This window comes from Pungitius pungitius, chromosome 7 (genome assembly GCF_949316345.1).
Source record: "Pungitius pungitius chromosome 7, fPunPun2.1, whole genome shotgun sequence".
Taxonomy (NCBI): domain Eukaryota; kingdom Metazoa; phylum Chordata; class Actinopteri; order Perciformes; family Gasterosteidae; genus Pungitius; species Pungitius pungitius.
In genome coordinates, this window is record NC_084906.1 from 7,211,217 (window position 1) to 7,235,947 (window position 24,731).

At 47.4% G+C, this 24,731-nt stretch overlaps 1 protein-coding gene across 4 annotated transcripts in view; it reads right to left on the bottom strand.

Annotated features, from left to right (window-relative positions):
- LOC119216295 (pre-B-cell leukemia transcription factor 1) overlaps nucleotides 1–23,624 on the bottom strand; it is a 49,097-nt gene extending 25,473 nt beyond the window's left edge. Inside the window, exons 1-2 of one of the 4 annotated variants that reach the window (XM_037468992.2) lie at nucleotides 22,868–23,624; nucleotides 22,237–22,310 (exon numbers count right to left, since the gene is read on the bottom strand). In XM_037468992.2, the coding sequence (XP_037324889.1) occupies nucleotides 22,237–22,310; nucleotides 22,868–23,055 (262 nt within the window). In that variant the 5' untranslated portion in view covers nucleotides 23,056–23,624. The remainder of the gene's footprint in view (nucleotides 1–22,236; nucleotides 22,311–22,867) is intronic. The other 3 variants (XM_037468994.2, XM_037468993.2, XM_037468991.2) reach the window with 3 other exon arrangements.
- Between the last annotated feature and the right edge of the window lie 1,107 nt (nucleotides 23,625–24,731).

A 24,731-nucleotide genomic window follows, 5' to 3' on the forward strand; every position in this document is an offset into this window, starting at 1 on the left:
AGTCCAATAAATCCGGATGCCCTTTCATTCTGCAGATTAAGAAAAACGGACGAGCTCCGGCAAACGCAGGGTCACGTCGTGTTCCCCCGGCCCAGGTTAATTACCTCGAGGTTCTACATCCTATGTAACAAACTACAAGCAAACATCATGTCGTGCACATGAGAGAGCGGCTTCCACCCACCCCCCCCCCCCCCCCCCCTGCTGTCTCCTTTCTCGCGCTCAGGTATATCGCCACAAAGATGAATGAGAACATTGTCCCTTTTTTATTTGTTTGTTGCAGAGAAGACAGACAAATGAATTGCCCTTTCTCACAAGGAGTAGGGGCAAGTGTTTGCGTGAATTGTGTGCGTCTGTGTGCGACGGGGTGACATGGCTTCTAAAAATAAAGCAGCAGAACCGCGTGTGTGGTGCCAGATTGGGCTCAGTGCTGCGCTCGTCTCGCTCCGGCTCGACTTCTATCTGTCCGTGTGATAAAGCTGCTAACAGGCCTTTATCGGGGAGCAAGGGGAAATATGCTCCTGCCAGATTAGGCCCCAGACTCTGCCAAGGTTATAAACAGCCTGTTATCTGTGTCCCAAACAGAGTAATCCACGCTCTATCAGCACCCAAACATATGGGCCACACAGAGCCCCGATAGCCTCTGATGGACACTTGGTTTTAATTGCAATGAGATCCAGCGGAGCGTCTCTGGGACGGCAAAGAAAAAAAAGAAAAATAAAGGCCTGTTTTGGTGGCCATGTCCCAGCCTCGGTGGAGCTGGCCAACATTCACAAAGAGCAACCTCGACCTCGCTGCTGGGCTGCACCTGCTCCTTCCTGTGCGCTCAGCACGCCATGTGTTACATTTCCAGGGATCCATTGAAGCTCCGTTGGATATTTGTTTCCCACTCAAATGAATATTTTTCCTATTCATCCGATGTCACGGGGTGTCTTTGTGCCCAGCATGCTTAATTAGATCTGGCCGGCAGTAAGTATGCATTCATTTGATTAGGCGCTGATGGGCTATTTTTGGTCCTCAACAACACAGCGCGGCTATTCTTCAAAACATCGGCTCTCAGACGCACTCCGTCTCCCTGATCAATAACCAACTTCTGCTTCCCCCCCCCCCCCAGACTGAGCCTCTGAGTAAACAAGAGCCACTCAGACGCTCACACACTCAGTGAAGGTCTGAGTGGAGACGATGAGATGACGCTGGAGAGACTGCCGTAGACATCCGTGGTGCGACGGACCAGGAAACCCGCGGTAAAGGATAGTTTGTAAAGATCCCCGTGTAGGTTTTTATTCGGTCCACGATCAATGACAATCCATCTTGGTAGATACAGATCCCTTTGTTGTTTCATTTCTAGCATCTGATGAGACTTCAGACTATTTATGTTTATGCCACCATCTAGTCAGCGGAAACCATCAACAATTCCAAATGTTGCCCTTTGGCTTTCTTTATAAAAACACCCGAACAAAAGATTGTATTTGAAACTGTGTAATTAATCTGTATGCTGAACCGTAATGGGGAATCCGCCAACCGACTCTCACCACCAATAGATATGAACAATTATATTCATATTCGCATTTATAGGTCCAGGTACAGGGCAACACGTGATTGTTTGTTCAGATTAAGTTTGATGGACTTATTTACACCTGAATTCATTGATTTGTTTGGGCACTGAAACAAGTTGTGCAAATAACATTGACATACAGTCGTCTAATAAAGTTGAGATGACGAATGCAGTTTCTTAGTTATGAATCTGAAAGCATTCTTATAGTGGAGTGTGTGTCCAATCTTTACTCCCCTGTTGCTTTAGCAGCTAAAGCGGCTTCACTTAAAGGATTTTCCTGCTATTTTAAACCATGGATATTTCCATAGATTTGGCCATTATTTAGTAATAATAAGTGCAAGTTAGATTCTGTGTTGTGAAGATGTGGTGGTACTGGGTAAGGAACAAGTCTTTTAATTAATCTTTAATTAACCTCGTGGATAGCCAAACTTCTTTGGAAGTTAGATATTGTTTCAACTTTTTAACACCCAAGTGAATTAATATAATGTGGGAAAAGTGTGGGCTTGTTTATAACATGTCAGTGACACCAATTAATGAATAAGTTGATGCACAGAAAATGAACCGGAAAGCAATTGGGTCATGACTTAATTGTTGGTAATTTTTCAATTGATCAAGCTTCTTAATGATGTGGACTCCCTGCTTTCCTTTTACTACGCCATGATTGTAAACCGAGTTTCGTTTTGGTTTTGCACTGTTGGTTGGACAATTAAAAGCAATATGAGCCGTCATTTAATGAGAAAGTCACTGTTAGTTACAGGCCACGAGTTATCCTAAAGCAATAGAAAAGTACACCAGTAGTAGCCAAGTTGTAAGAAAGTGAGATTTCCCTTTGTCTTAATAGCAATTAAAGGTGCTACATGAACGCACCGTGTGCGTCGACGGCTGCGGTCACGCTGTGAAAAGGGGGCGGCGGCGTGGCTCCAGAAGACGGGGAGCCCACTGGGCCCATGATGGTCCCAATGATGTGTTTTTTTAAATAATTAAAGCACGCACACAGGTTCTTGTAGAAAGTATGAACCTGAAAAAGGGGACAATGTGTCCCCTCGAAATCCTGTTTCTTCTCAACTCGCCAAAATACAACCCGGTGCATATTATAATGACAGTCTCTTGTATTCCATCACAGTGCGAGAGTGTACATCCAGACAACATCCGCCTCTTCCTCTGTGAGGAGCGAGGCGTAACGAGCAGCGGCTCCTGCATTAATGAGGATTGAGGTAAATCAGGGCGAGATTTAGACCCTCTACTACTCTCTGTCTCCTCATATAAGCAGCAGTCTGCGCTTTCTGTCGGCAGAGCTGTGATCCGAATACCTCTGCCTTCATAAAAGATTCAGGCCTTATTGACTTCCTACTTTGGTTTCCCCGCAGAGCCTACCTCCTCGCTCCTTTTAAATTCTGCTCTCGTGGCTGAGGATGCGCACCTGCCTCGGGAAAAAAAGGAAAACTCCGACTTAGCACGGGGCTTTTATAGCCTTCCCTGAACCGCATCTAGAACATATCGCTCTCTGTGCAGGAAATGCAGTCCTCATCTCAGCGATCAGAAGATGACCCTGGAAACGTAAATAAACCCCTTGGTATCTGGTAAACTGAAATAATAAATGCCAAAGAGCTCGTTTTGGACCATTGAATTGTTATATTTACCAATCACTCAGCTGTTTCTGAGTTAAAGGCTCAGCTGGTGATTATGACATTATAAAACCCTGTTACATCTGTTATGCTAAATATTGAAATTTTTTTGCTTCAGCATCTGCTACCTGCTCTTTACTGCACATTATTACCGACTGACTGCAGCATTTAAACCAGACGGGCCGAGCTCATCCGTCTCTCTGCGCTATAAAATTTCAAATGTAACCTACACTAAAGGCCACAAAATTCTTAATTTTATACACTGGCCCCATATTTCTAAGTCCTGTCCAATAAAGTTTTAAATGTCATGAAGGACCTATAACATAGGTAGTATAAACCAGAGCCAAGAAAACAACATGCCGCTGTTTTTACTATCTTTTTTTTATTTGATAAAGTTTTATATCTTTGAGTCAACTATAAAATGGTTGGCAAACTGTCCACAAAGGGGTAATTAAGCAAATGTATAGTTATGGTGATGTTTCTCAAAAGGCTAATTTCTCTTTACTGACGGTACATGAGAAATATATATATATATATTTATGTGTCAAATGTATGGTGTATGATAAGGATATACTCTTGCTGTGTAACAGAAGCGAAAATACCAAAGCGAAATCAAGCATAGCAGCGTGTCCCTGACCTCTAAGAATAGCTCGGCACTCTCTGCCCACGATTTCAGAGTTGCGTCAAACCGGTCCGACAAACAAAAGCAGACCAGCATCTCCGAGGCGCAGCATTTCACACTCGGGTTGAGGCAGAGGACGGGCCTTTAATGACACACAGTCCCCCCGGTCACCTAGAATGAACGCAGCGGCGCTGGAAATAGACCGGAAACTCCACGCGGGCCAGAAACCTGGTGACGCTCGCCTGCCTGCCTGCCAAACGAATCTGACCGCCGTGCACACACAGACACAACCCCCCCCCACACACAAACCCCCCCCCCGACCGTGCCTCAATCACACAAACCGAACGTGATCGAAGCATGTTATTCACTCTGTGACGATGAGAAGTGTGTGCAGCACACTTGAGCCGGTTAATGCGCTGACCAGTGATGTGTGATGATAACACAGGAGATGGCACAGAGCCCAATCTCCCTGTAAAACCCAATCCCCGTCACAACGGAGCCGTATTCCTGTTGTCGGGTTTTGAGGTCGGTATTGACATTTTGTAATGCTAGTGATGATTAGCACTCAGAAGATATAGCATACCACATACCATAGAATAATAGCACAAATAAGCTTGCCATAAACTGTGACGTTATTCCAATAAGCCCCTACAGCCTCTATACCCACTTCCACTCACGCAAAATGTTGCCCCCCGCCCCCAAACAAAGTTCTGTGGGACTAAGACAGACTAAGACATTTAATATTGTCATTTGTTTTTCATTTATGACCGGTGCGAGCAGCTATAACCCCGTGGTCTTAGTAATCTTCAACTGCTCAATGGTGTCCTACATCGTAACGTGGCGGAGCAAACCAACTCCGGTTTACTCAACATTAACACTGCATTTACTGACTTTTGTAACGCAAAGGTAGCTTTTGCTATTTTCCACACCAAGCATCAAGCATTTAGGTAACTTACATGGTACTAACACTGAGTGATTTCCTTTCATTTAACTTCTTTGCCAGTGGAAGCAATGTAGCTGGTTTCCTGCTGTTTAAGGTTACTCACCTGTGCCCCTGTGCAAAGACTCAGACTTCCACATCCCAGAACCCCCCCCCATCCCCCATCCCTCCATGACTAAATTCTCCCAGCCTGCACCAGTCTTGCTTTGACAAAGGGAGTAAAGGCAAGCAGCACTTGTGTTAAGGCTCCAGTCTCCTAACGAGCTTCTCTGTTCCAGTATGTTGCATAAAGCCATTACCTCCCGGGCACATTACCTCATTCATTTCTTATATGTGGATAGCCCCCCCCCATGAGAGCATGGCATTTCAGACACGTCTTGCGGTGCACTGTATGCACATAGGCACTCACACGGTCTCACGGTGAGGCACTGTAATGTTTCTGTCTCACGTAGCCGTTGACTTGACTCTGAGATATCTGGCAAACACTGAGGAGTGGGAGAAAAAAGGAGCTCTGCTGGCAAAAGATCTATTATTCACAGCAAAGACCGGGAGAGAAACAGAGAGGGAGAAAACGTCTCCGCTCGCAGTAGTATTATCGCAGCATGTGGCAACTATTGCGGGTGTGGGATGAAAGACGCAGGTGGTGGAGAGCTCCGCGGTGCCTCAAGCTCGTCTGCAGATACAATCCAGGACGGTCGTGTCCCCGGTTTGCCTCTCAATGCGCCTGACTACAGTAAGTTCTCCAATAAATGTGGGGATTCAAATATGGACCCAGTTTTAAACAATTACATGAAAAACATAAAGTTGCCAATATAGGGATGTATTAGCGCTAACAAAAAAAAGGATACGTTACAATTCGGGGGGAATGGAATTGAAGAGGCAGCGTTCTTCCTCATCAAATGTTTCTTGCAAATGTTTCACACAAAATAACAACATTAAAGGGGAAGAATTAGGCTGCTGAAACTCTCGTAATGTTAAGTGTTGATTTGTTTTACAGTTACGTTACTTAAAATAAACAAATGACTAAAATCAACTGGATTTTTCTTTTGAACACAAAACTCCACGGGAAGTCTTTTAATGTGAAGCATTTGAGCAGGAGCTGAGAATTATTTATATTAGCTGAAACATTTATCGTATTTTGTTCAAATGAAAGGTCGTGCAACTGAATGGTGACCTGTATAATGTGCTTTAGTTATATTGTCTATTCAGGATAACAACATGTTATATATACATGTTCGTATATACAACACACGCCAGTTAGTTCAAAGTAGTCCCTTGTTTATGGTAATTGTATTACGCATTTTTACAATTGAGCTGACTCAGTTATCTGAATCACGCTCTGACCGGGCCCGTGCAAATCAAACCGATCAAAGACACGACCGGCTTTTTCCTGTAACAAACCACTTGTGTTGATTGACGAGGATACCGAATGAATCGTATCAATTAGGCTGTAGTAATCCTCTGCCTTTTCCCAACCCGGAGAATATTTATGCCTGTGGAAGACAAAGTTAAATTACTGTGACAGAGCCGCCGCCGAACACGTGGATTTATTCAGATTCACGACACCTTGGTTGGAAATCAGTGGGGGCCTCGGCTCCAGCTCGGTGTCGGAACACTTTACTTTGTCACCATGGATCAGCGGCGGGCCTATTTCTCACACGGCGCGGAGGGAGACTGTGTCTCCGAACGAAGCACTCAATATGGCACCAGTGTTTACATGGGTATCAATATTTAATCAGAGCTAAAGGCAGCTGCAGTTCCCAGAGACAATGGGTCGGGCTCAACGCTTTGTGGCGTTCCGAGGACTTTCTTGGCGCTTCAAATGAAATAATACACAAGGACATCAAATGGAGGACCAGTGGGATTCCGCAGTGTGTACGTAATAACTAAATCCAAAGCGGTAAAGGGCGTAACGTGAGAACCCCACTCGCGATGAGTTCATTCATCACTAGTTTCTCCCACTGACGTCTGCTGCTGATGTTATTGTCTGTCGGGCCGAGTCAATAAGTGATGTTTCAATCCTAGCCATTTGGACTTGGTTAGAGCTCCGACCGCAAGCCCTCACGCATCAATCAGACGAAACATGGTGAGCAAATGTGTCCCCCTGTTATAATTGGATGCAGCCCCCTTTTTCCCCTTCTCTTTCAGTGACAGCGTGTGCACCGCTGGAAAAAACTGTATTGCAACCCAGAGTGAATCATTCCGTTTGAAGAGAGAACGTCTCCAATATGAAATCCATATGAATGTTTCAAAACCTCCTCCAAAGTTTCAAATCTTCCACCAAATTGCCTTGGAAAATTGTCACCCTCTCTCTGTGTTCCTTTCAGGGGAAGGCTGTGAGGCTTATCTTGCCTACCGTCCTCTTGCATGCAGCCAATTTCCCTCCTCCTCTCTTCCAAGGCTAAGTTTGAAACACAGAGCGTCAAAATCACAGCTTTAATAATTGAGCGAGAGACTGCAGGGTACTCTGCCCGGGCCTTCTTGATGTGAAGAGTCCTTAAAAGATGCATGGATGCCTCCCCAGAGGGAGATGGAAGGGTTTCATGGAGCAGAGGCTGTGTACACTTAAAGATTATGTGTGCATCCGCTAAGGCAAGATGACCAGAAAAATGCTCAGAGGACCATTATTTCTCCGCTGGGCGGTTTGAGGAATGGGCACCGAGCTGATAAGATACCATCAATATTCATGCCTCTAAATCAATTATATCCCCATGTACTTCAAATGCAAATCATTTGGCGAGCGAGACGTTTCCAGAGTGACTCTGCAGACTGCGATAATTGAATATACGCAGCTAGGTAAACAAGCACTTAGACGCAGGCTTAGCTTCAGAGGAAGAGCGATAAGGATTCCAGTAAAACACAAACGTGTCAGCTGTTTACAGAAACCCATTCAGGGAGGTTTCTAGTTAACTCCGGAGCCTCATTTTCTTTTCTCCTTCTATAAATGTAATCTCTGACTCAGATGTATCGCTTTCTCCTCACTCCTCCATTAAGGCTAGGGCCTAAATTATTGATCGCCCGCCTTCATCAGCATCGGAGTCACGTCCGAGCGCAGGGGCTCTAACTCTGGCTCTGTCCCCACGCTCCAGCCACTGAAATAATTAGGAGGAGTTCTCATTAAGGCAGAATGAAAGGTTGGGAAAGAGAGAGAGCGAGAGAGAAGAGGAGCAGCCTGAGGGGCATTCTGGGTGTTTAATGCCCTCCCTTGGGCCTTCCAGATCATTCTGATCAAATCCTGCGGCCGCGTCTAAAGGCGACAGGACACACAAATAATACATCAAGAGGCCCCGAGACAGAGGAGGCGCGCCCAAATGAGATGCCGCGACCAAATGAATAACAAGTTGTTAGGCTTGGGATCAATAGCCTCACTGCGGGAAAAGGCTCACACAGACGCAGAAGCAGGTTTAGCAAATGGAGCGGTGTGACTGAAGTGGAGCAATCTCCGCTCAGCTTGTTTTCTTTTAGCTGCTGAGGGAATCCGCGGGGCATCAGTGCCCCAAGGTACTTTCCTTCTTATAGCTTAGTGATTCATACAGCCGAAACACTCCACTCTGTGTGTGTGTGTGTGTGTGTGTGTGTGTGTGTCTGTTTTGTGCATTCAGTGTCGACTCCGAGCAGAAAAAGGTTGAAGGTTGGAAATGAATGAATTGACAGTGGCAGGGGGATGGATGTTTGAGTTCTAACTAATAATAGAAGCCGAGGACATTGTAGAATGTATGTGGCCGACGACGTGGCAAAAAGCCGCACGTGTCACACACTACGCCGGAAAGAGTGAAACCAATTTGATTGGTTGGAAGGTGATAAGCGCGTGCAGCGGAGGAACTGCATCGTCACGTCTCCGCGCGGACAGGAAACAGTAAGTCTGTGAAGGCGAGTTTGAAGAGAAGCCAGCCGAGGCATCCGCACGCTACAGTCACACTCCGAAGCGGCTTTCTTTCGCTCTTATTTTCCCTTTTCTCTTGGAACGACTCGCGAAGTGCATGGATCTTTTCTTGTCACATTGTTTCTCTCGCGCGGCGGCTCCTGAGACTTCTAAGTAGCTCAGTGTCGAGGCCACGCCCCTCGTTAGTGGGGAGGGTTCATTATGCAAATGACCCTGCTGGAGCGGTATCAACGAGGCGCACGCGCCTCCGTTATCATTTTCTGCCGCCGGGGCTCTTCTTCTCCCCGATCGCTCATACGGAATCATGGCCTAATAGCATCCCATTAACATAATTGCCAGCACAACTAGTGTTCCGTGTCTCGGAGCCACTCTGCTGCTCTGCCAGCCGAAAAAGAGAGGAGAAGGTGGGTGTGGGTGAAGATAGGGGGGGGGGGGGTATATAAAATAAATAATTAAGCCAAAGCGTTGGCCACTCCCTCCCGCAGCAAATCTCGTCTATTTCTTGTTCTTCCGAAGAGGAGAGGGGGCATCTTTTGTTTCCGGGAGACCTCGAGAGTCTCCCCGCGCTCCTGGAGGTGCCGGCTACGGTGCTCAATATTCCACTGAATCGTCTCCAAATCCAGTCTGCCAGGCAAAATAAACCCTCCATTATTTTTTAATTAATCCTTAATTAAAATAGATTACGCGGACGACTCCGCAAAGCTCTCCTAATGCGAGGACGCGGCCCACTCGAGCACATTTACACATCTTTAATTAACGCAGCGGCATTCTTTAGGTCTAACAAGCCGTGGCGAGTTGAGTCCCAAACACGACATGCACTCGTACGGAGCAGGCTGAGGGGCTGTGGGTGGAGGTGGTGGAGGAGGCCCACAACGCGCAGGTGCCCTGCGGAGTCTTCCGTCTGAACCGACGCGTATGTGGAGTCGCGTGGGTCCATTAAGGCGCTGCAGCGTCAGCTGCGGCGAATGGAGGGAAACGGCTGCGGCAGGGAGCCGTAATGACCCCCCCCCCTCCCCCCATCTCTCCTCGCTGCACAACCACCCGTGTTGTTCTGATGAATTGATTGACACCATTTTCCATCTTCCGATGCTGTCAGAAAAAGCGCGCGCACGCGAGAGAAGCCACACAACGAGGCCCGTGACACCCGCAGCGACAGCACTGTGGTCCCCTTTGGAGCCCCCCCCTCCCCCCCCCCCCAGTGGCGCGTGGACCAAATGCAAACCACAGCACCCCAGTGCCGCCATAAATTATTTTGTTGCTTTAATGAAAGGACGCTCCCCATACACGTGCTCAGGTTCAGGTGCACGGTGGATAAAAAACGCACGGCTCCATCGATGCGCGTGGAACGGGAGAGACCTGCTTCCCCTCACGGCTCAGCAACACGTCTGGCCTCGTTACGCTTATCACAATGACAACTAAATACGCACAATTAGCCGTCACCCGGGCGTCGATTCCCTTCCCCGAATGATCGCGGGCTTCCCAAACGGTGAAAGCGACCATCGCAAACCTGATATTGCGGGGGGGGGGGGGGGGGGGGTCAAAGCAGCGGGGCTGACGTCAGAGACGGCTCTGGATCAAACTCATTCCCACAGCTTTAAGCTGTTTGTTGTCGACTCCTTCTTATTTGCGGTTGCGGTACCAAGAAGTGGCTCTCTCAATCCAAGCCACTTAAAACAAATCGCTGCCCCCCGAAACAAACTAAATAATGCAACACTGGGCCACACGGCCACACAAACAAGAGCCGGCTCGTCGCCGTCTTTTCCCAGGCTGTTTTAATTTGACACCTTGAGCTGGGGTAACTAGGTGGGGAGCGAGCAGCCGCAGAGGAATTCATTAGGCGCGCCATTGCAGGGTCCTGGCTCCGAGCGTTAATGACATTGGAGGATAGGGAAACGAGACAGCCTGGACGCAAAATGAAATAAACATGAGCACTGTCAGTTCTGACAGCACCAGCAAAGGGGACAGAGTCATTTGGGCCGGAGACCTTCAGCCCGCAAGATCAGACCAGACGGCTTACGGACCAAAACAATATTAGTGTGAGAGCACAATAATCCTCGCTAGGCCCATACATTCCCTTTGACAGACACTGTGTGTGTGTGTGTGTGTCTCTGTGTGTGTGTCTCTGTGTGCATGCTCGCTGGCATTGATCTTTTCTGGGCTTCACTCTTCATATCATTAAAAATATCCATCACTTGGCGCTCCTGCAGCATTCAGATACACGGCTGCAATTAAATATTAATGTCACAGCACCGAACACCCCCCCCCACCCCCAAATTCAAACCGCACTCTTAATGTGGCTGCTGAAAGACATTAAATATACAGCGAACTTTGTCTGGCTTCACCGTGGATCAATTTGGATGAATAGAATAACACCAGGAGTAAAAATAAGAAATGCTAGCCACAGAGAGAGAGAGAGAGAGAGAGAGAGAGAGAGAGAGGAAAAAGTGTATTATCATACTTTAGTTGTTTAGCTTTCAATAAGAAAAGGTCGTGCTCCGGTTTGGTAAAGTCGCAATGAAAAATGGAACTTTAGCATATTTATTTCCACATTTAAGTTGTAGAGTGACATTATTTTGTGTCACAGTATTGATTTGGTGGTACTGGTACATCATGTAAAATCACCATTTTAAAATGCTTACAGTCGAATCTCAGTGTTGTTGATCCTTGCAAAAGTATCAAAGACTTACACGGCTGTCATCGGGCACATTTGGAGCTTTTCTGTTTCACTCGTGGTTGTTGGAACGACGCCTTAATGCTAGTGTCCCCCCACCCACATCGGAGAGAAAATAACCTCTACTATTATTAAACCTCTTTTATCTTAAATTAGTTAAGCTAATAAGAATTACAGATTCCCTCGGTGCAGCCGCTTTGTCTTCAGAACGCAACATGTCAGATTCCTGCTCGGCTGCTTTTGTACAATTAGAAAAAGAGTGTCGTCAGCTAAAAGACGTGGACTCCACACAAAGGGACAACAATGCATACAAAGGGACGAGTAATTCCTCCCCAGCACGGCTGTGGTCTGTGTTTGTAATGCCTCTTTCATCCCTCGTTCCTCAAAGGACACAATAAAGCTGTCAGTCAGCGCGTCAGTCCGTCAGGAGGCGGCCCCCGCCCTGCAACGCTGTCGGACTGCTGGATGCTTCGTATCTGACACTTGAGCGCTCTTATGCACTGATGGCGCTTGGGTCTTTGGCGATGGGGCGCCTGCAGATGGGGGGGGGGGGGGGGGGGCAGACATGAGCCTCCTTTTTTCATGATGCTCAGCCTACCCCGGACGGTCAGGGAAACGGAGGGGGGGTTTGCCCGACACCCGTCTCCCCCAGGACGAGGCCGCCTGCGTGACGCGGGGAGTCCGGGGTTGGCTGTCGGAACAGGCCTGGAGACAGACATGACAGGGCCGCTGACAGGGAGCGCTGCATGCTGGGAGCAGCGCGGCGCGGCCCGTCAAGCGCGAGCCAGGCGCCTGCTCTCTCTTCACGGGGGGGCCGGAGCCCCGTGCGCTGCCCGGTGAGAAGCCTCAGGCCCCCGCGCCCCGAGAGCAAACATGTTCATCCCGGCAGACACCACAGCGTCCAACGTGGACGTGGCCTCGTTGTCATCTGGGTTTGAAGCAGCGGAGTGATGCAGATGAAACGCTGATGGCTGCAGACGCCGACGCGCTGTGGGTGCACCCCGCCCAGCTCCCTGACCACGGTTAGAACAATGTGACTAATTGGCCTACTTTCCCTTTTAATTAATCATGGCTCGCTGACAGCTACCTGTGCCACACATCATCATTAGTCAAGAGGAGAGCAAGTCCCCTACATATGATAAGAGAGGAGGATACACCTCATCAACTCATTTCCCTCCATTTTTTTAATGCCTGTTCTTTTGGAACTGTCGGAGGAAATGGCCGCGTGATATCACATTATATACTGCTATTACAGCCATCTATTGCATGATAAAATTATTTCAATTTTGCAAAGAAATAAAACAATCCCTTGCTTTTGTTTGCAGCTATTCCTGATGCAGCCCGTCTCCCAGATATCAGCAGTTACTTTAGAACTCAAGTATAACATTTCCATAAACTCATAAAAACAAGATGCAGGTTGTATTAAACTCAGCTGTATTCAATCATTGCCGTTGTTGGACAGCCATCTGCGCGCCGCCCTTCTAGCTTCATTCAGACCGAAGGGATGAATTTAATTACTGGGTAACACACTGTCCACACAACGCTCAACAGAAAGGCACATGTGTCACAACGAAAGTCATTGTTCCCCAACGCTGCCTCTCAGGACTCGGGAAGTCAGCAGCTGATTGACAGCTCCATCTTTTAAAGGGGCCATCCGGCAAAAAGGCAGAGAGAGACAGGGAGGGAGAGAGAGGGAGAGAGAGAGAGAGGGGGGGAGGGGGGCGGGGGCACCCCATCCACCCAGTTGAATGCATTTGGAAACCATCAGTTAAAGGAAGCAAAATAAACCATCTTAATAACATCTTAATGAAAATGAAATAAAGCCTTTTAGACACAGATTTACGTTGAGGAATAGTAACCCTAAACAAATTCTATTCCTATTCTAGACTTATTGTTTACAACAGTAAGTTCAGGCTGCTTTTCGTTTTAGCAGCCCTCCATATGCGCTTTAACACGACGTATTTGGTGTTTTCTCACTCACAGGGGATAATTAGCACGTTGGTAAGGCAATAATCACCTTGTTACATTCAGGTTACCGTGTACTCCAGGATGTGCTAGGTAGAGATAAACACACTGGAACATTGTCTTGCTTCCATTTGTGGTGAGCTAGAAAATATGCATTTGGAAGGAGGGTTGATGGGATATCGTGTGAAACAGGGAGAAAAAAGAAGAAGAAAAAAGGCTGGTAGGGTAATATCCTGCTTGAACTCACACAAATAAACGTTAGCCTGCTGACATAGTTCAAAAATGAAGAGAAATGTAGCGATGTAAAATTCTCTACAAGCTGTTAATATTTTATGAGTAGCCGTTCTGACACTGTCGGTACACCTAATTTGTATAGCAGGCGAGGAAAGGGGAAGAGGAGAGAAACGGTGAGGAGAACTAAAAAGAAAAGGGAGGGGGGTTCCGGGCGGAGGGGAGAGGGGGCGTTTAAGAGATGTGGAATAAACGGAAGAAGATATAGGATAAAGGTAGAAAAGTGTCTCCGGAAAAGACATCCGCACGAGCCGAGCCGGCTGACAGTGACATTTTTTTGGAAGTCAGCATAGTTCAAAGAACATTTGAAATGGCCCATTTAACAGCACCGTACTCCACTCCCAGCCGATGGCACCATTTGCATACTTCACATCAGACGAAGATGGATGGTGAGAATCAATGTCACTGAGATGAGCGTTTTATCAAGGTTACACTATCCTCCAAACTCCTGAAACCTCTTTATCTCATCTCTGTTGTCGGAATATTAACTTATCAACACCATCCTCCAACAGCCGAGGCAGGAGCAACGTGCATTCATCAGCAGCGATGGCGATGACAGGGCGGCCAGCTGGCTTTGAGAACGCCATCTAATGACTCTCAATTCATCTCCCAATTATCATTTTCTGATTGACTCATAATCTTTTACTGTTTAAAATGACACAGCCGAGAAAATAGTATGGAGGCAGGAAGGGGGGTGCTTATTGCACACATAAGCGTGTGTACAATTCTATAAATATAGAATTGTGAGGAGTCCGAACCAGCATTTGGTAATGATTACGCATGTTCAAGCACCACTTCAAGGGCTCGACCCGGAGAATGACGCTCTTAAAACATGAAATCGTCCACAACTACACACCGCCCTGTGCCCAATGTCCCCCAAACAGTCAAGCGAAGGATCAATGGTGTCAGCAGATTATTTAGTAAGTGGACACAAGGTGTATTTTCATCAGGCTCCAGCCCCAATGCTTACCTTACAGAGGGAGAGATGCTGTTGAAAATGTGCAATCTCAGTCTCGTAATTGTGTTTTAAATAAAATGAAGTGCATTAGCCCAACTACAACAATTGATTGTGTTCTGTTCCCCATCAGGCCTGCATGGTAATGCTTTGTTAGAGAGAGCGAGACCTCACTATCTACCATTAAACAGGCTGCTTTTCTAGAAATTACAATCCCATGCAACAACCCTTTAATGAACAAGTAATGGCCCATTTTCAACCGACTCCGAGGGAATCTTGCCTGAAACCCTGTTCGCATCCCCTCCTGCACCTCTCTGCAGCCCCGTGCTTAGTGGAACATCCTTCTCTCTCTCTCTCCTTCCCTGTCTGCGCGATGCGCTGCTGGTTCCTCATTAAGGTGAGGACTGAACTTCCATTTCAAGCCTTTGTGACTCCCACCTTTGCTTCAGTCCACTGGTCATAAAAATGTCGCAGGGACCCCCGGGCCGCCGCAGGCCACGAGGTCTAACCGGGGTCCCTCGAGCGAGGGGACAAAACCAGCGGGGGCAGGTTCGCCCGGTGGTTACAGTTCGGAGGTCGCCGAGGCGTCTCTACGAGCCCGCCCTCTCCAACCAGCCGCTGAAAGTGACTCGGGGCCAAGTGCCCATCCAGCGTTCACTCTGCCCGTGTAACGCTGCACCGCGGAGAGAGAGAGTGACAGAGCTAACCACAGGAAGCACAAGCTATTTCTGGAGGAGGATGCCTGCAAATAGCAGAGACAAGAGCTAACGGCTAACAAGTCCGCGGTGAAGTAAAACCAAACAAAGTGCCCCGTGAGTGCGGGAGGCCCCCGCCGATGCCGCAGACGACCGCATGCCGCGCTTTCTAGTTTCCCGCCATGTTGCTGGCGATGGCGTCCAAACCCACAAAGCCTTTCTGCTACGGAACATTTGTTTCGTGGCATTTGCACAGAGCAACCCGCACCCCTCCGTCCGGCATTTCTTTCTGTCCTGCCACGTTGCATGACAGTTTATTTTGGGAAGCGCATGTTGGCACCTGAGACACAGAGCTGACAAAGCACTCGGTGTCACTTCAATGAGGCCAGTTGGTGCCGTGACAGAGCCTCTGGCCGCGCGGCGCTGCGAGATGGACAACACATCGCCCAATATCTCAGCGAAGCAGCAGAGGAGGCATCAGCTGTTTGCACAGTTGCACCCACAGAGGGGAACGAGGCAACCTGCAATCTCTAAATGTGGGACTGCTGCAGGAGGGAACCCACCACAGATTACTGGACCTTAATAAAAATGTGCTGCGTGATTGCTGTACAATCCTGTACTGCGTGAATGAAAATCTGAAGCTGCAACAAGAATTCCCATTTCCCTACAATCAGGAAAGGAGGGATGAACAGCAGGATTCAAGCTCAGTTTACGAGCTGAGGGTCCTGTAAGCAGGTCACATTTACAGCGGCTGACAAACAACTCCTGCATTCAGTGTTAACAAATGATAACTGGTTGAATATCATATTTTTTCCTTCAAACAACTTGAACAGTAGTTAGAATGTCAAATCAAAGGGATATTATCAGGGGAATTTACCCAAGAATCAGTATTATAACATAATATAACATATAAAATATGCATTCTTAATTAAATGTTTTGTTTGTGTAAGTGTAATACTCAACAATAGTTGCATATTTACAGTGGGGATAAGGACACAGTTACATTTTGCTTCTGCCCAATCGTCCCCTAGCCTGAATGGCGTGGTGGTTTAGTCGCATCCTGCGGTAGCTCAGCCAATCGGATGCCTTTGCTGGATGCTCCATGCCGGTGATCAGAGACCAGTTAGCAGGTCTGTGGAGGCCTCGGCTGCCATTCACAGAAACTTTATATTTGGACCTGGGATCATTGTATCCTTTGAGGACAAAACACACCTTAGAGACGGCTTTAAAACGCTACTTTCCAGAATATGAAGTGTTGCCTAAATACTAAATGCTCAGTCAATGACTCACACACTCGGACGCGAGGAGTGGATGCGTATCCCGTTTCTCATAATGCAGCGCAGATGAGATTACAAGCTCAAATGTTTCAAAAACACACATGACTCAAACTTTGTGACCACACACACACAAACACACACACACACACATATACACATACTGTAAAGTGACAGAGCAACTGCTTTGCCGTGTTAAATATCAGATGCAAATGAAAAGAGAAAATCTATCATGACTCTAATGTGGCCTGATAGGAGGGGGCGCGCTCTCCTCTGAGGAGCCGAGCTGTGTGAGGAGGGTGATGTATGGAGGAGCTGGATGAGAGGTGAAAAGCGTAGCGAGACGGGCGAAAGAGAGAGGGGTGGAGGGGCGGGGGTGTGTGTGTGTGTGTGTGTGTGTGTGAGGGGGGGGGGGGGGGGGGGGGTGACGGGGCACGCAGTCCTGCCAGACTCCTGAGAGCCCAGGGCAAAAGTGGAATAAATGTTGATTAGTGTTGATTTTGTCCAACGAGCACCCGGCAACTGACAGTGGGACTAAGCTGCAGCGAAAGGGAACCATTAATCTTGGTCTGGTTTAAGTAGTGTATATTAATTTGTGTCATTTCCACTACGTGGAGAGAGGCCCCCTCTCTCCCCCTCCTCACTGCCTCTCAGCGTCTAAGAGCCGTGGCAGCTTTGTCACAGCGAACGTGCTTTGGACGCCTGGAGGAGGCGTCTGCAAGTCGCAGCTTTGGGGGAAGAAAAGTGGAGGAAATGAGATTCCCAACACTACATTACGGAAAATTAACTCCTGGGGGGTAGGGGGGGGGAACTCTCGGTGGGGGTGAGAAGTTGGTATGGCAACCACATCCAAATGTGCCATTGCATGTTCAATTTTACGTGCGAAACGAATTTGCAGACTTGATTAAATTCGGGAACGTGTTCTAAAGGCCTGTAGTCAAAAGAAAGTGAGGTAAAAAAGCTGCGGGGGCTGCGACTGTGAAGAGAGGCCGGCACTAGCCAGATCCAGTGGTGTTAAAGCGGCGCGTGGAGCTCGGGAGTCGACACTCGGGTAAAAGGCCACCGCTCCTCCACCCAGCTTGCATTCATGCTGGAATCGTCACAGGTGGCCGGACGGCTACGCGATAAACTCAATTATTTTTTATACAAACAGCATTCAAGCGACCTTCAGCCAGGAGGGGAATACAAGAAAAAACATCCATCCTTTCAGGAAGTATATCAGTTAACGGGTGAGAGGAGGCTTTCCTGGTAAGAAATCACATCGTGATGTCAGTGTTAATTAACAAATGGCAGCGCAGTAAGATTCCTATAATTAAGCTCCTTAATATGATTAACACGTATCAATTAGACGACTGACAATTAGCATAATGTATAATGTAAGCACATTGTTCTATACTGTAATGGTATTAAGACACCATTTACAACGCTGTCAATCACTGATGATCCTGTGATTAGGATTCTGAGTCGGATAGAAGCAAAAGTCCCAACATGGCCGATGGCGGCTCATCAATACACGTTTCTTCCTGTGGTCCACATCCTCGGAGCAGAGTTATACTTCATACCCCCCCCCCCCCTCCCCCTCTCTCTCAGTGGATGATTAAGCAGAGAGATTGGGGAAACAGCTGTGGTGGCAAGCTTGGCATTTCTACCCCCCCTCCGCCCGTATGCTGCTGTACCAGCATGGAGGCGACGCTCGCCATCAGAGCAGACACCTACATGCACACAAGCCTTTTACTAGCTGCTGGCTGCAGATATGATGTAAGACTGATGTTTTTTTCTAAATAAATTATCATCACCGATAAAACGATAAAATTAATAGTCAGGTCCTTTTAAAGCTTATTTTCTATTTCAAAGTAGTTGATCTGAGTATAAAATGTCAACGCCAATCACAAACGTCTGGAGACGTCTCGTGTCATCTATAGCTGCAACGACTGGTCAGTTCATTGACCACTAAATGGTCAGTTAAATCATTTTTTAGTTAAAGCCCCAGTTTTGTCCGACTAATAGTCCCAACCCTAAAAGCCTTGAGTTTAAAGTATATGAAGCTAATTAAACGTTTCATTTGACTGTGACTTAAACAGTTGAATGACCTTTCTAAACCGCTGGAGATCCATTCGGCACCAACAGGCCGACCAGCTGAAAGGACTAATTGTGTGAGAGCGCGACGCCACCAGACGGCAGTGCCTCCGAGCCGGCACCCGATCCCCTCCGAAGGCTGCGTCGCAGTGTTTACACAGTGACGCCACGGCTGAGCGGCGTTCAGCCTCCGCTGTACAAATAGGCAGATGCCAAGCCTCTGAGTGGACTGACAAGTCAATGTAGTGTGGGCTCCCATGCACCTTCCATAATCAGACCTCTGGCTCATTTCACCCTGTCAAACACGACTCGGTAAAACACCCCATTTTCACCCTTCAAAAAATAACATTACATCACTCGGCAAGTCATTTTTATAAATGGAGGATCCCCGAGGCTGGAAACCTTACACTACACAAACACGGGGCCGCAAGAAAGCTGGCCTTTTGTTGAGGTTGAGAGGGAGAAAAAAGTCCAAATTAAACAGCGAGTCAGAGCGGCGCATTTACCGGGGCAGCTCGCTGAAGGAGTGCTTTTGTTTGACACCGCTTGAGATTTACGATGTTGGTGAAGTGTTTACAGGGGTCAAGGCGGCTCATTTTCCAAATCAGTTTGTCAAGCATTTGCTTATCTAAAGAGGCCTTTTCATCAATCATACAAAAAACTCTGGGTGAAGACCAGGAGAAAGCGGTCCCCTTCCCCATATCCGTGGTACGTGCGCAGACAGATGCACGGGGTACCGACACAGAGCGTAAACCTGGGATTAGGTCGTGTCATATTTGATTTTGTGCCTCCCTTCGCTCCACTCAGTTAGTGGAAGGATAGGGTTTCATGGGCCGATAGCAACAGAGGGAAATGTTTTGGAAATGGATCTACGCAAGAAGCTCACTAAGATGAAATGTCTTTTTCTTTCTCCTGGGCTCCACATTCAGGATAGACAAGCACAATAATTAATCGGCTTTGTGTATTTTATACTGTCTCTTCTTAGGAATGTACGACGCACACACACTTATGCACTGTGTCTGAAAAAACAAATTCCTTTGAAGTCTAAAAGACAACCCAAATATGCCTGGAATGAACCCGGGTAAAGACGAAGCCAAATAAAAGCAAGCGTATTAAATGAAGTGTGTTTTCTTTGTCCCTTCCTCTCTGGTGTTGCTGCACCATTGTGCTTGTTTATACTGCACAATATTCCTGTTGGCCATCCCTCACTTCAGCTCGGTAAAAATACACAGAGAGCAGGTCAGAAGTTCAGGCCCTAGATCAACACTGGCATTGTGTCCTGCAGGTGCTGTCAGACACACACACACACACACACACACACACACGTGCACACAGCGGCTCTGCCTCCCGGTGTCGGAGGAGAAGCTACGGGTGGAAGTAGCCTGAAATAGTTAAAGGTGGGACTGAGAAAGGTTTGTTTCCAGCCGGTTTCATCATTTAGGTGTGGAAATAATAATGACAATGACACAGAAGCAAACAAAGTTGCATCATGGATTCTGTCGTCTTCAGCCTCCCGTCCAAAGTGATGTAGCATCGGGAAAGAAAGCCAAGTGACTTCTTCCACCAGCGCCACCGTGTATGACACTAACTGCCCAACATTGGAAAAGTAAAACCGCCTCCGACCAGCAAAGCTATTTCATTTCTACAAATTCAGAAAACTTAAACTGAAGTATGACTCAATACGAAATACAATAGGTCTCAAACATTTTTTAAACCCTCGTCAGCGACTTAAATAAATGTTAAAATTAAAATTAGCAAAGGAGCAATCCACCAGGGGGAGCAACAAGCTGCGAACTCTTCTCAACGCTTTAGAAAAGTCAGTGCATATTAAAGAAGTGCAAAGAACAAAAAAACTGCAACTGTTCAACCAGAAGAATTAAATAGTATTTAACATAATTGTATGTTTATTGAAAAGTGCCCTGAGATAACTTCTGTTAAATAAATCACTTGGAATAAACTATCCAGCCCACGTTCTATATTTGATGAGTGGACCTAATGAAACCAGAATAAACTCACCATTCATATCGGGGCTTTTTGTGTGAGTGAAGTGATCTCTTTTGACAGGAATGAATCTTGTTTTATTTCCACTGAAACCGACAGTGATGAAGGTCGAGGTGGGTTCAGAGCACAATTACTCTTGTGATTATTTTCTTAAAGCCGTAGCCCCATTAAAGCAAATCAACCTCCAGTGAGATTAGCAAAAGGCGTATTAAGAACCGGTGTACATTTGAAGTGATATGAAAAAAAAATCTTCAAATTATACTAAAATCAGAGAAAGGGCTTTGAACCGTATTAACCGCTCCTCACTAAGTCTCAGAACAAAGCCAAGTGGATGAAAAGGAAGACGAGCAGCAGATCTCCTGCGTGGAGGCTGCACCTCGTATTTATAGGTCCCCGGCTGAACGGGAAAAGAACGGCTGCGAAGGCAGGAAGAGGTCCGAGCTACTTTGTACTCTCGGCAGAGCCGAACTTTGGATGAACTCCGGAGAAGCGCCAGGGAGTAAAACACCATGCATAACTGTGTCACTCCCCCCTCCAAAAGAAACCTGCTAAGACAATACAAAAAACAGAGAAGCAGAGGAGCCAGCCAGCAGGCCCTCCGACCCCCTGCTCTCACCCGAGGCAGGGTCCGACTCCAGGTAAACACCCCCGGGGCTCGCGGGAGGTTCGGCGGCGAGGTGAACTTCTTTGACCCAAAAAAAAGAAAAGAAAAAAAAAAGAACTCCATGAAAGCAGCAGGCGATCGCACACGTGAACCCGCACGTCATCAAGCAAAGGTCAAGTGTGAGCAAGTGCGACTTTGGGAGACAACGGAAAGAAAATCCTCCCCATCCTCCATCCGTTCCACTCAATTTCATGCACTGATGAGTGTGAAACGCAGACCGGCGTGCTGCCGCCACTCAGTATCTCAGCAGTGGAACTTTTTTTGAGGGAGTCCTGCAGAGCGCCGGGGAAATACAACGAAGGGGCGCTAACGGTCGGAGGCGCACCGCATTCCATCTGTGCCAATTTCAGAAAATGTCACATGGAGTTTGGGGGGGGGGGGGGAAACATGACATACGCATCCTATGTTACGTTATTTCTCTTCTAGTAATTATTCTGCTGACACGCTCTCTCACAGCTGCTCTAATGGAGAGACACAGCGCAGAATAGAAATAGACGTTTTCACCAGATTTGACAGTTAACTCAGGAGGGGAGACATCAATGCACTTGTGACATTTTTTGCTCAATACTCGATTATTCCACAATAGCATACAGAGCCCCCCCCCCCCCCCCCCCTCAAAAAAAAACCCTATTCATGTCTTGACACCGTAATTGATAAGGACTGCTTGGGATAATTGTCCACAGGTCCTATTGTGAAAGAGTTTTAAAAAAAAACGCAAAGACTTTGTAGCTACAGGAGGAAACACATGTCTGACATGTCAGTGAAATTTATGTGGTGAATTGTGTTGTGAGCGACGCTCCGACATCAGGGTTCTGGTGTGTGAATGGGAGCCAGGCGGCACAATAAATAGCTGGTGGCTCTCTGTGTCTGGTAAGCCAGCTCCAAGCTCCATTAGGGATGGTTGAGGAGGCCTGGAACAATTCTTGGGCACATTGTGTGGACGACAACAACAACAACAACAACAACATCAGCAGCAGCAGTGTGGCTTCCCCGCTCGTGGTGCAGATCTACCGTGAACGTACCTGTTTTTTCTTTGATTTCACACAACACATTGAAAAGGGCTGGCTTCATTCTGTGACAGTTGAGAGCGTGTTTCCTGAAACAGAAAAGTGGCTTCAGAATCCAACCCCACAACACACTCATTACACAACCATTTAGATGCTGTGAATACTATAATAATAAATTATACAACTATTTTGAGACGGAATAAAAGAAGCTGTATTTTCACACAATGCAATGAAAATCCTAATTAATTGATATTTTGTTCTGACCAACTTTACCAATAAAGTAAAACATTAAAACTTGTGTCGTCGGTTGATTTAAAGTGTATCACGAGTAAGAAAGTTGCATCGGCTCGCGACGAACTACTCCGTAATTACATTGCAAACATAAATATTTTATTTTTAATTTGTCGGGTCTCGTCAATGCACCGTGGCTGTGTTTAAGTGCTTTTAGGAGGGCGACACGTTGTCATGTCACGGCACCGCGTTCACACGCACTTTGATTTTCTCATTGAAAGGTGAGGCGAATGTGCGTTTTCACGTCGGTCGGCGCACGGCCGCGCAAACTCGCGTGTCCACCTCGCCGTGTCACATATTCGGTGTCTAATCCCCCCCCCCCCCCTTCAGTCCCGAGGAGAGGTGCAGTCTTTACCTGGCCTGAGCTTCGTCCAGACTCTGATCCGTGATGGTCATGATTTGCTGTAAAATGTCTCCAATGTCCTGTTTCCTCCCGTCGCCGTCCGGTCCTCCGGTGCCCTCCTGCATATGCGGCGGCAGGCCGGGGTGCCCCGCCATGCCTACCCCCGAGTGAGAGTGCATCAACCTCGTCTGCTCGTCCATCTCTTCTTCTTCCTCCTGTTCTTCTTCTTCTTCTTCCTCTGCTTCTTGTCTATCTATTTATATGTGGCGCTCTCGCTCCTAAAAAAAACCCCTGCAAAAATACATATGAGAAAGAAGAAGAAAAAAGAAATCCCGGTGGTGTTTAAATTATCGCGGCGCGCGCCCGCTCGTTCCTCCGCCGGAGCGTCTTTTTTTTTTTTTTTAAATAAATGCTTATTATTTTCTTCCTCTGGCGAAGGTAGCAGAGAGGAAAGCGGAGACTCGACTCCTCCTCTGCTCTCTGGCTGTCTCTCTCTCAGCTGGTCGGAGCTGAATGTGAAATGTGATCTGAACTGCCGTTTCCTTCACTGGAGTACGGCGTGCGTAAAGAGGGAGGGGGGAGTAGTGGGGGGAGAGAGAGAGGCTGCTGGTTTCAACTACTGACACGAAATAGGACACGTTTTCCTGTAATCTGGCGCACTAATCCAACCCCCCGCCGGTCTTTCTGCCAAGTTACCCTCCTCTACCCCTTTCCCAAAAAAAACCCAAAGTGTCCGTGAGAAATAAGAAGTGTAGATTGATTGCCCCCCCCCTCCATGTACAGTACGGGCTGGGCAGGCAGCAGCGCAGGAGACAGCGCGAGGTTCGGACTCCGCCCCCGCCACATGATTGGGAAAATAAGACCGTTTAGCCCCACCTTGAGGTGCCTCTCGCGAAACGTCGATCACTGGGCTGAGGAGGCGGGACGCAGGGGAGAAGCTGCTGGAGAGGGTTCGGGGTGGCAGCGGGATGATGAATAGAGCCTGGACTCCAAATAAATAACGGTGGCTGACGCATAAGGTCTGCTTTAGTCCCCCCTCGTGACCTCAGCGGGAGCACCCAAGGGCTCCGCAGGAGTGCCAAGATGCAAGGCCCACCAATCAAACCTATCGGCCAGGGCTTTTCATTTGGTGTAATTATTAAAGGGCCAATGTGAATGGATATTTATGGCTAGAAAAATCCATCCAGTGATGATACACCTTATGTTTGATATTCATATTTCATTTACTAATGTCACATAGCGTTGTCCCAGTAAAACCGGCTGGTTTTGTCGCAGCAGTTGTGCAGCGGAGCCGCGACTATGTTCCCTGGTTTTCAGGTATGTTGCCGGGCTCCGCTTGGCTGACTTTGGCAGGGCCCTCCTAATGTAAGGCGGTGACCCATGTGGCGCAGCCAAGCAGCAAGGCCCGAGTGTGTCTGGCCAGGCTGAAAAGTGCCCTTCAGGCCCAGTGCTGCCTCACTGCCGCTGCCTCCGCCACTGAGGAGGAGGACGAGGAGGGGGAGGGAAAAAAACAAACAATAAAAAAAAGACCTCCAAAGTGGAATTAAATTGTGAACAGTTTTGTGCAAATCATCAGCCTGGTACATGTGTGACTGAGGAAAGGGATGTAAACGCTAATGCGTGCTACAGTGTTTTAGTGCTTGCAGATTATTAAAACAAGGGTTACATGTGTCAAGGCTTTAAGTTCAAGTCCAAATAAAAATGTACTCCTTAAACGATGTCGATCTGAATCAATGTTTTGGTCAGTTTTTTTTATTTGGCATTTTCCCTTAAAGTATAAGAATCGTAAAACTATTTCCTTAAAACAAAAACAAAAATTTAGAAAATCTAGAGGGGCGACTGTGCCTTGATTACTACGTCAGTAAACATTGTAAAC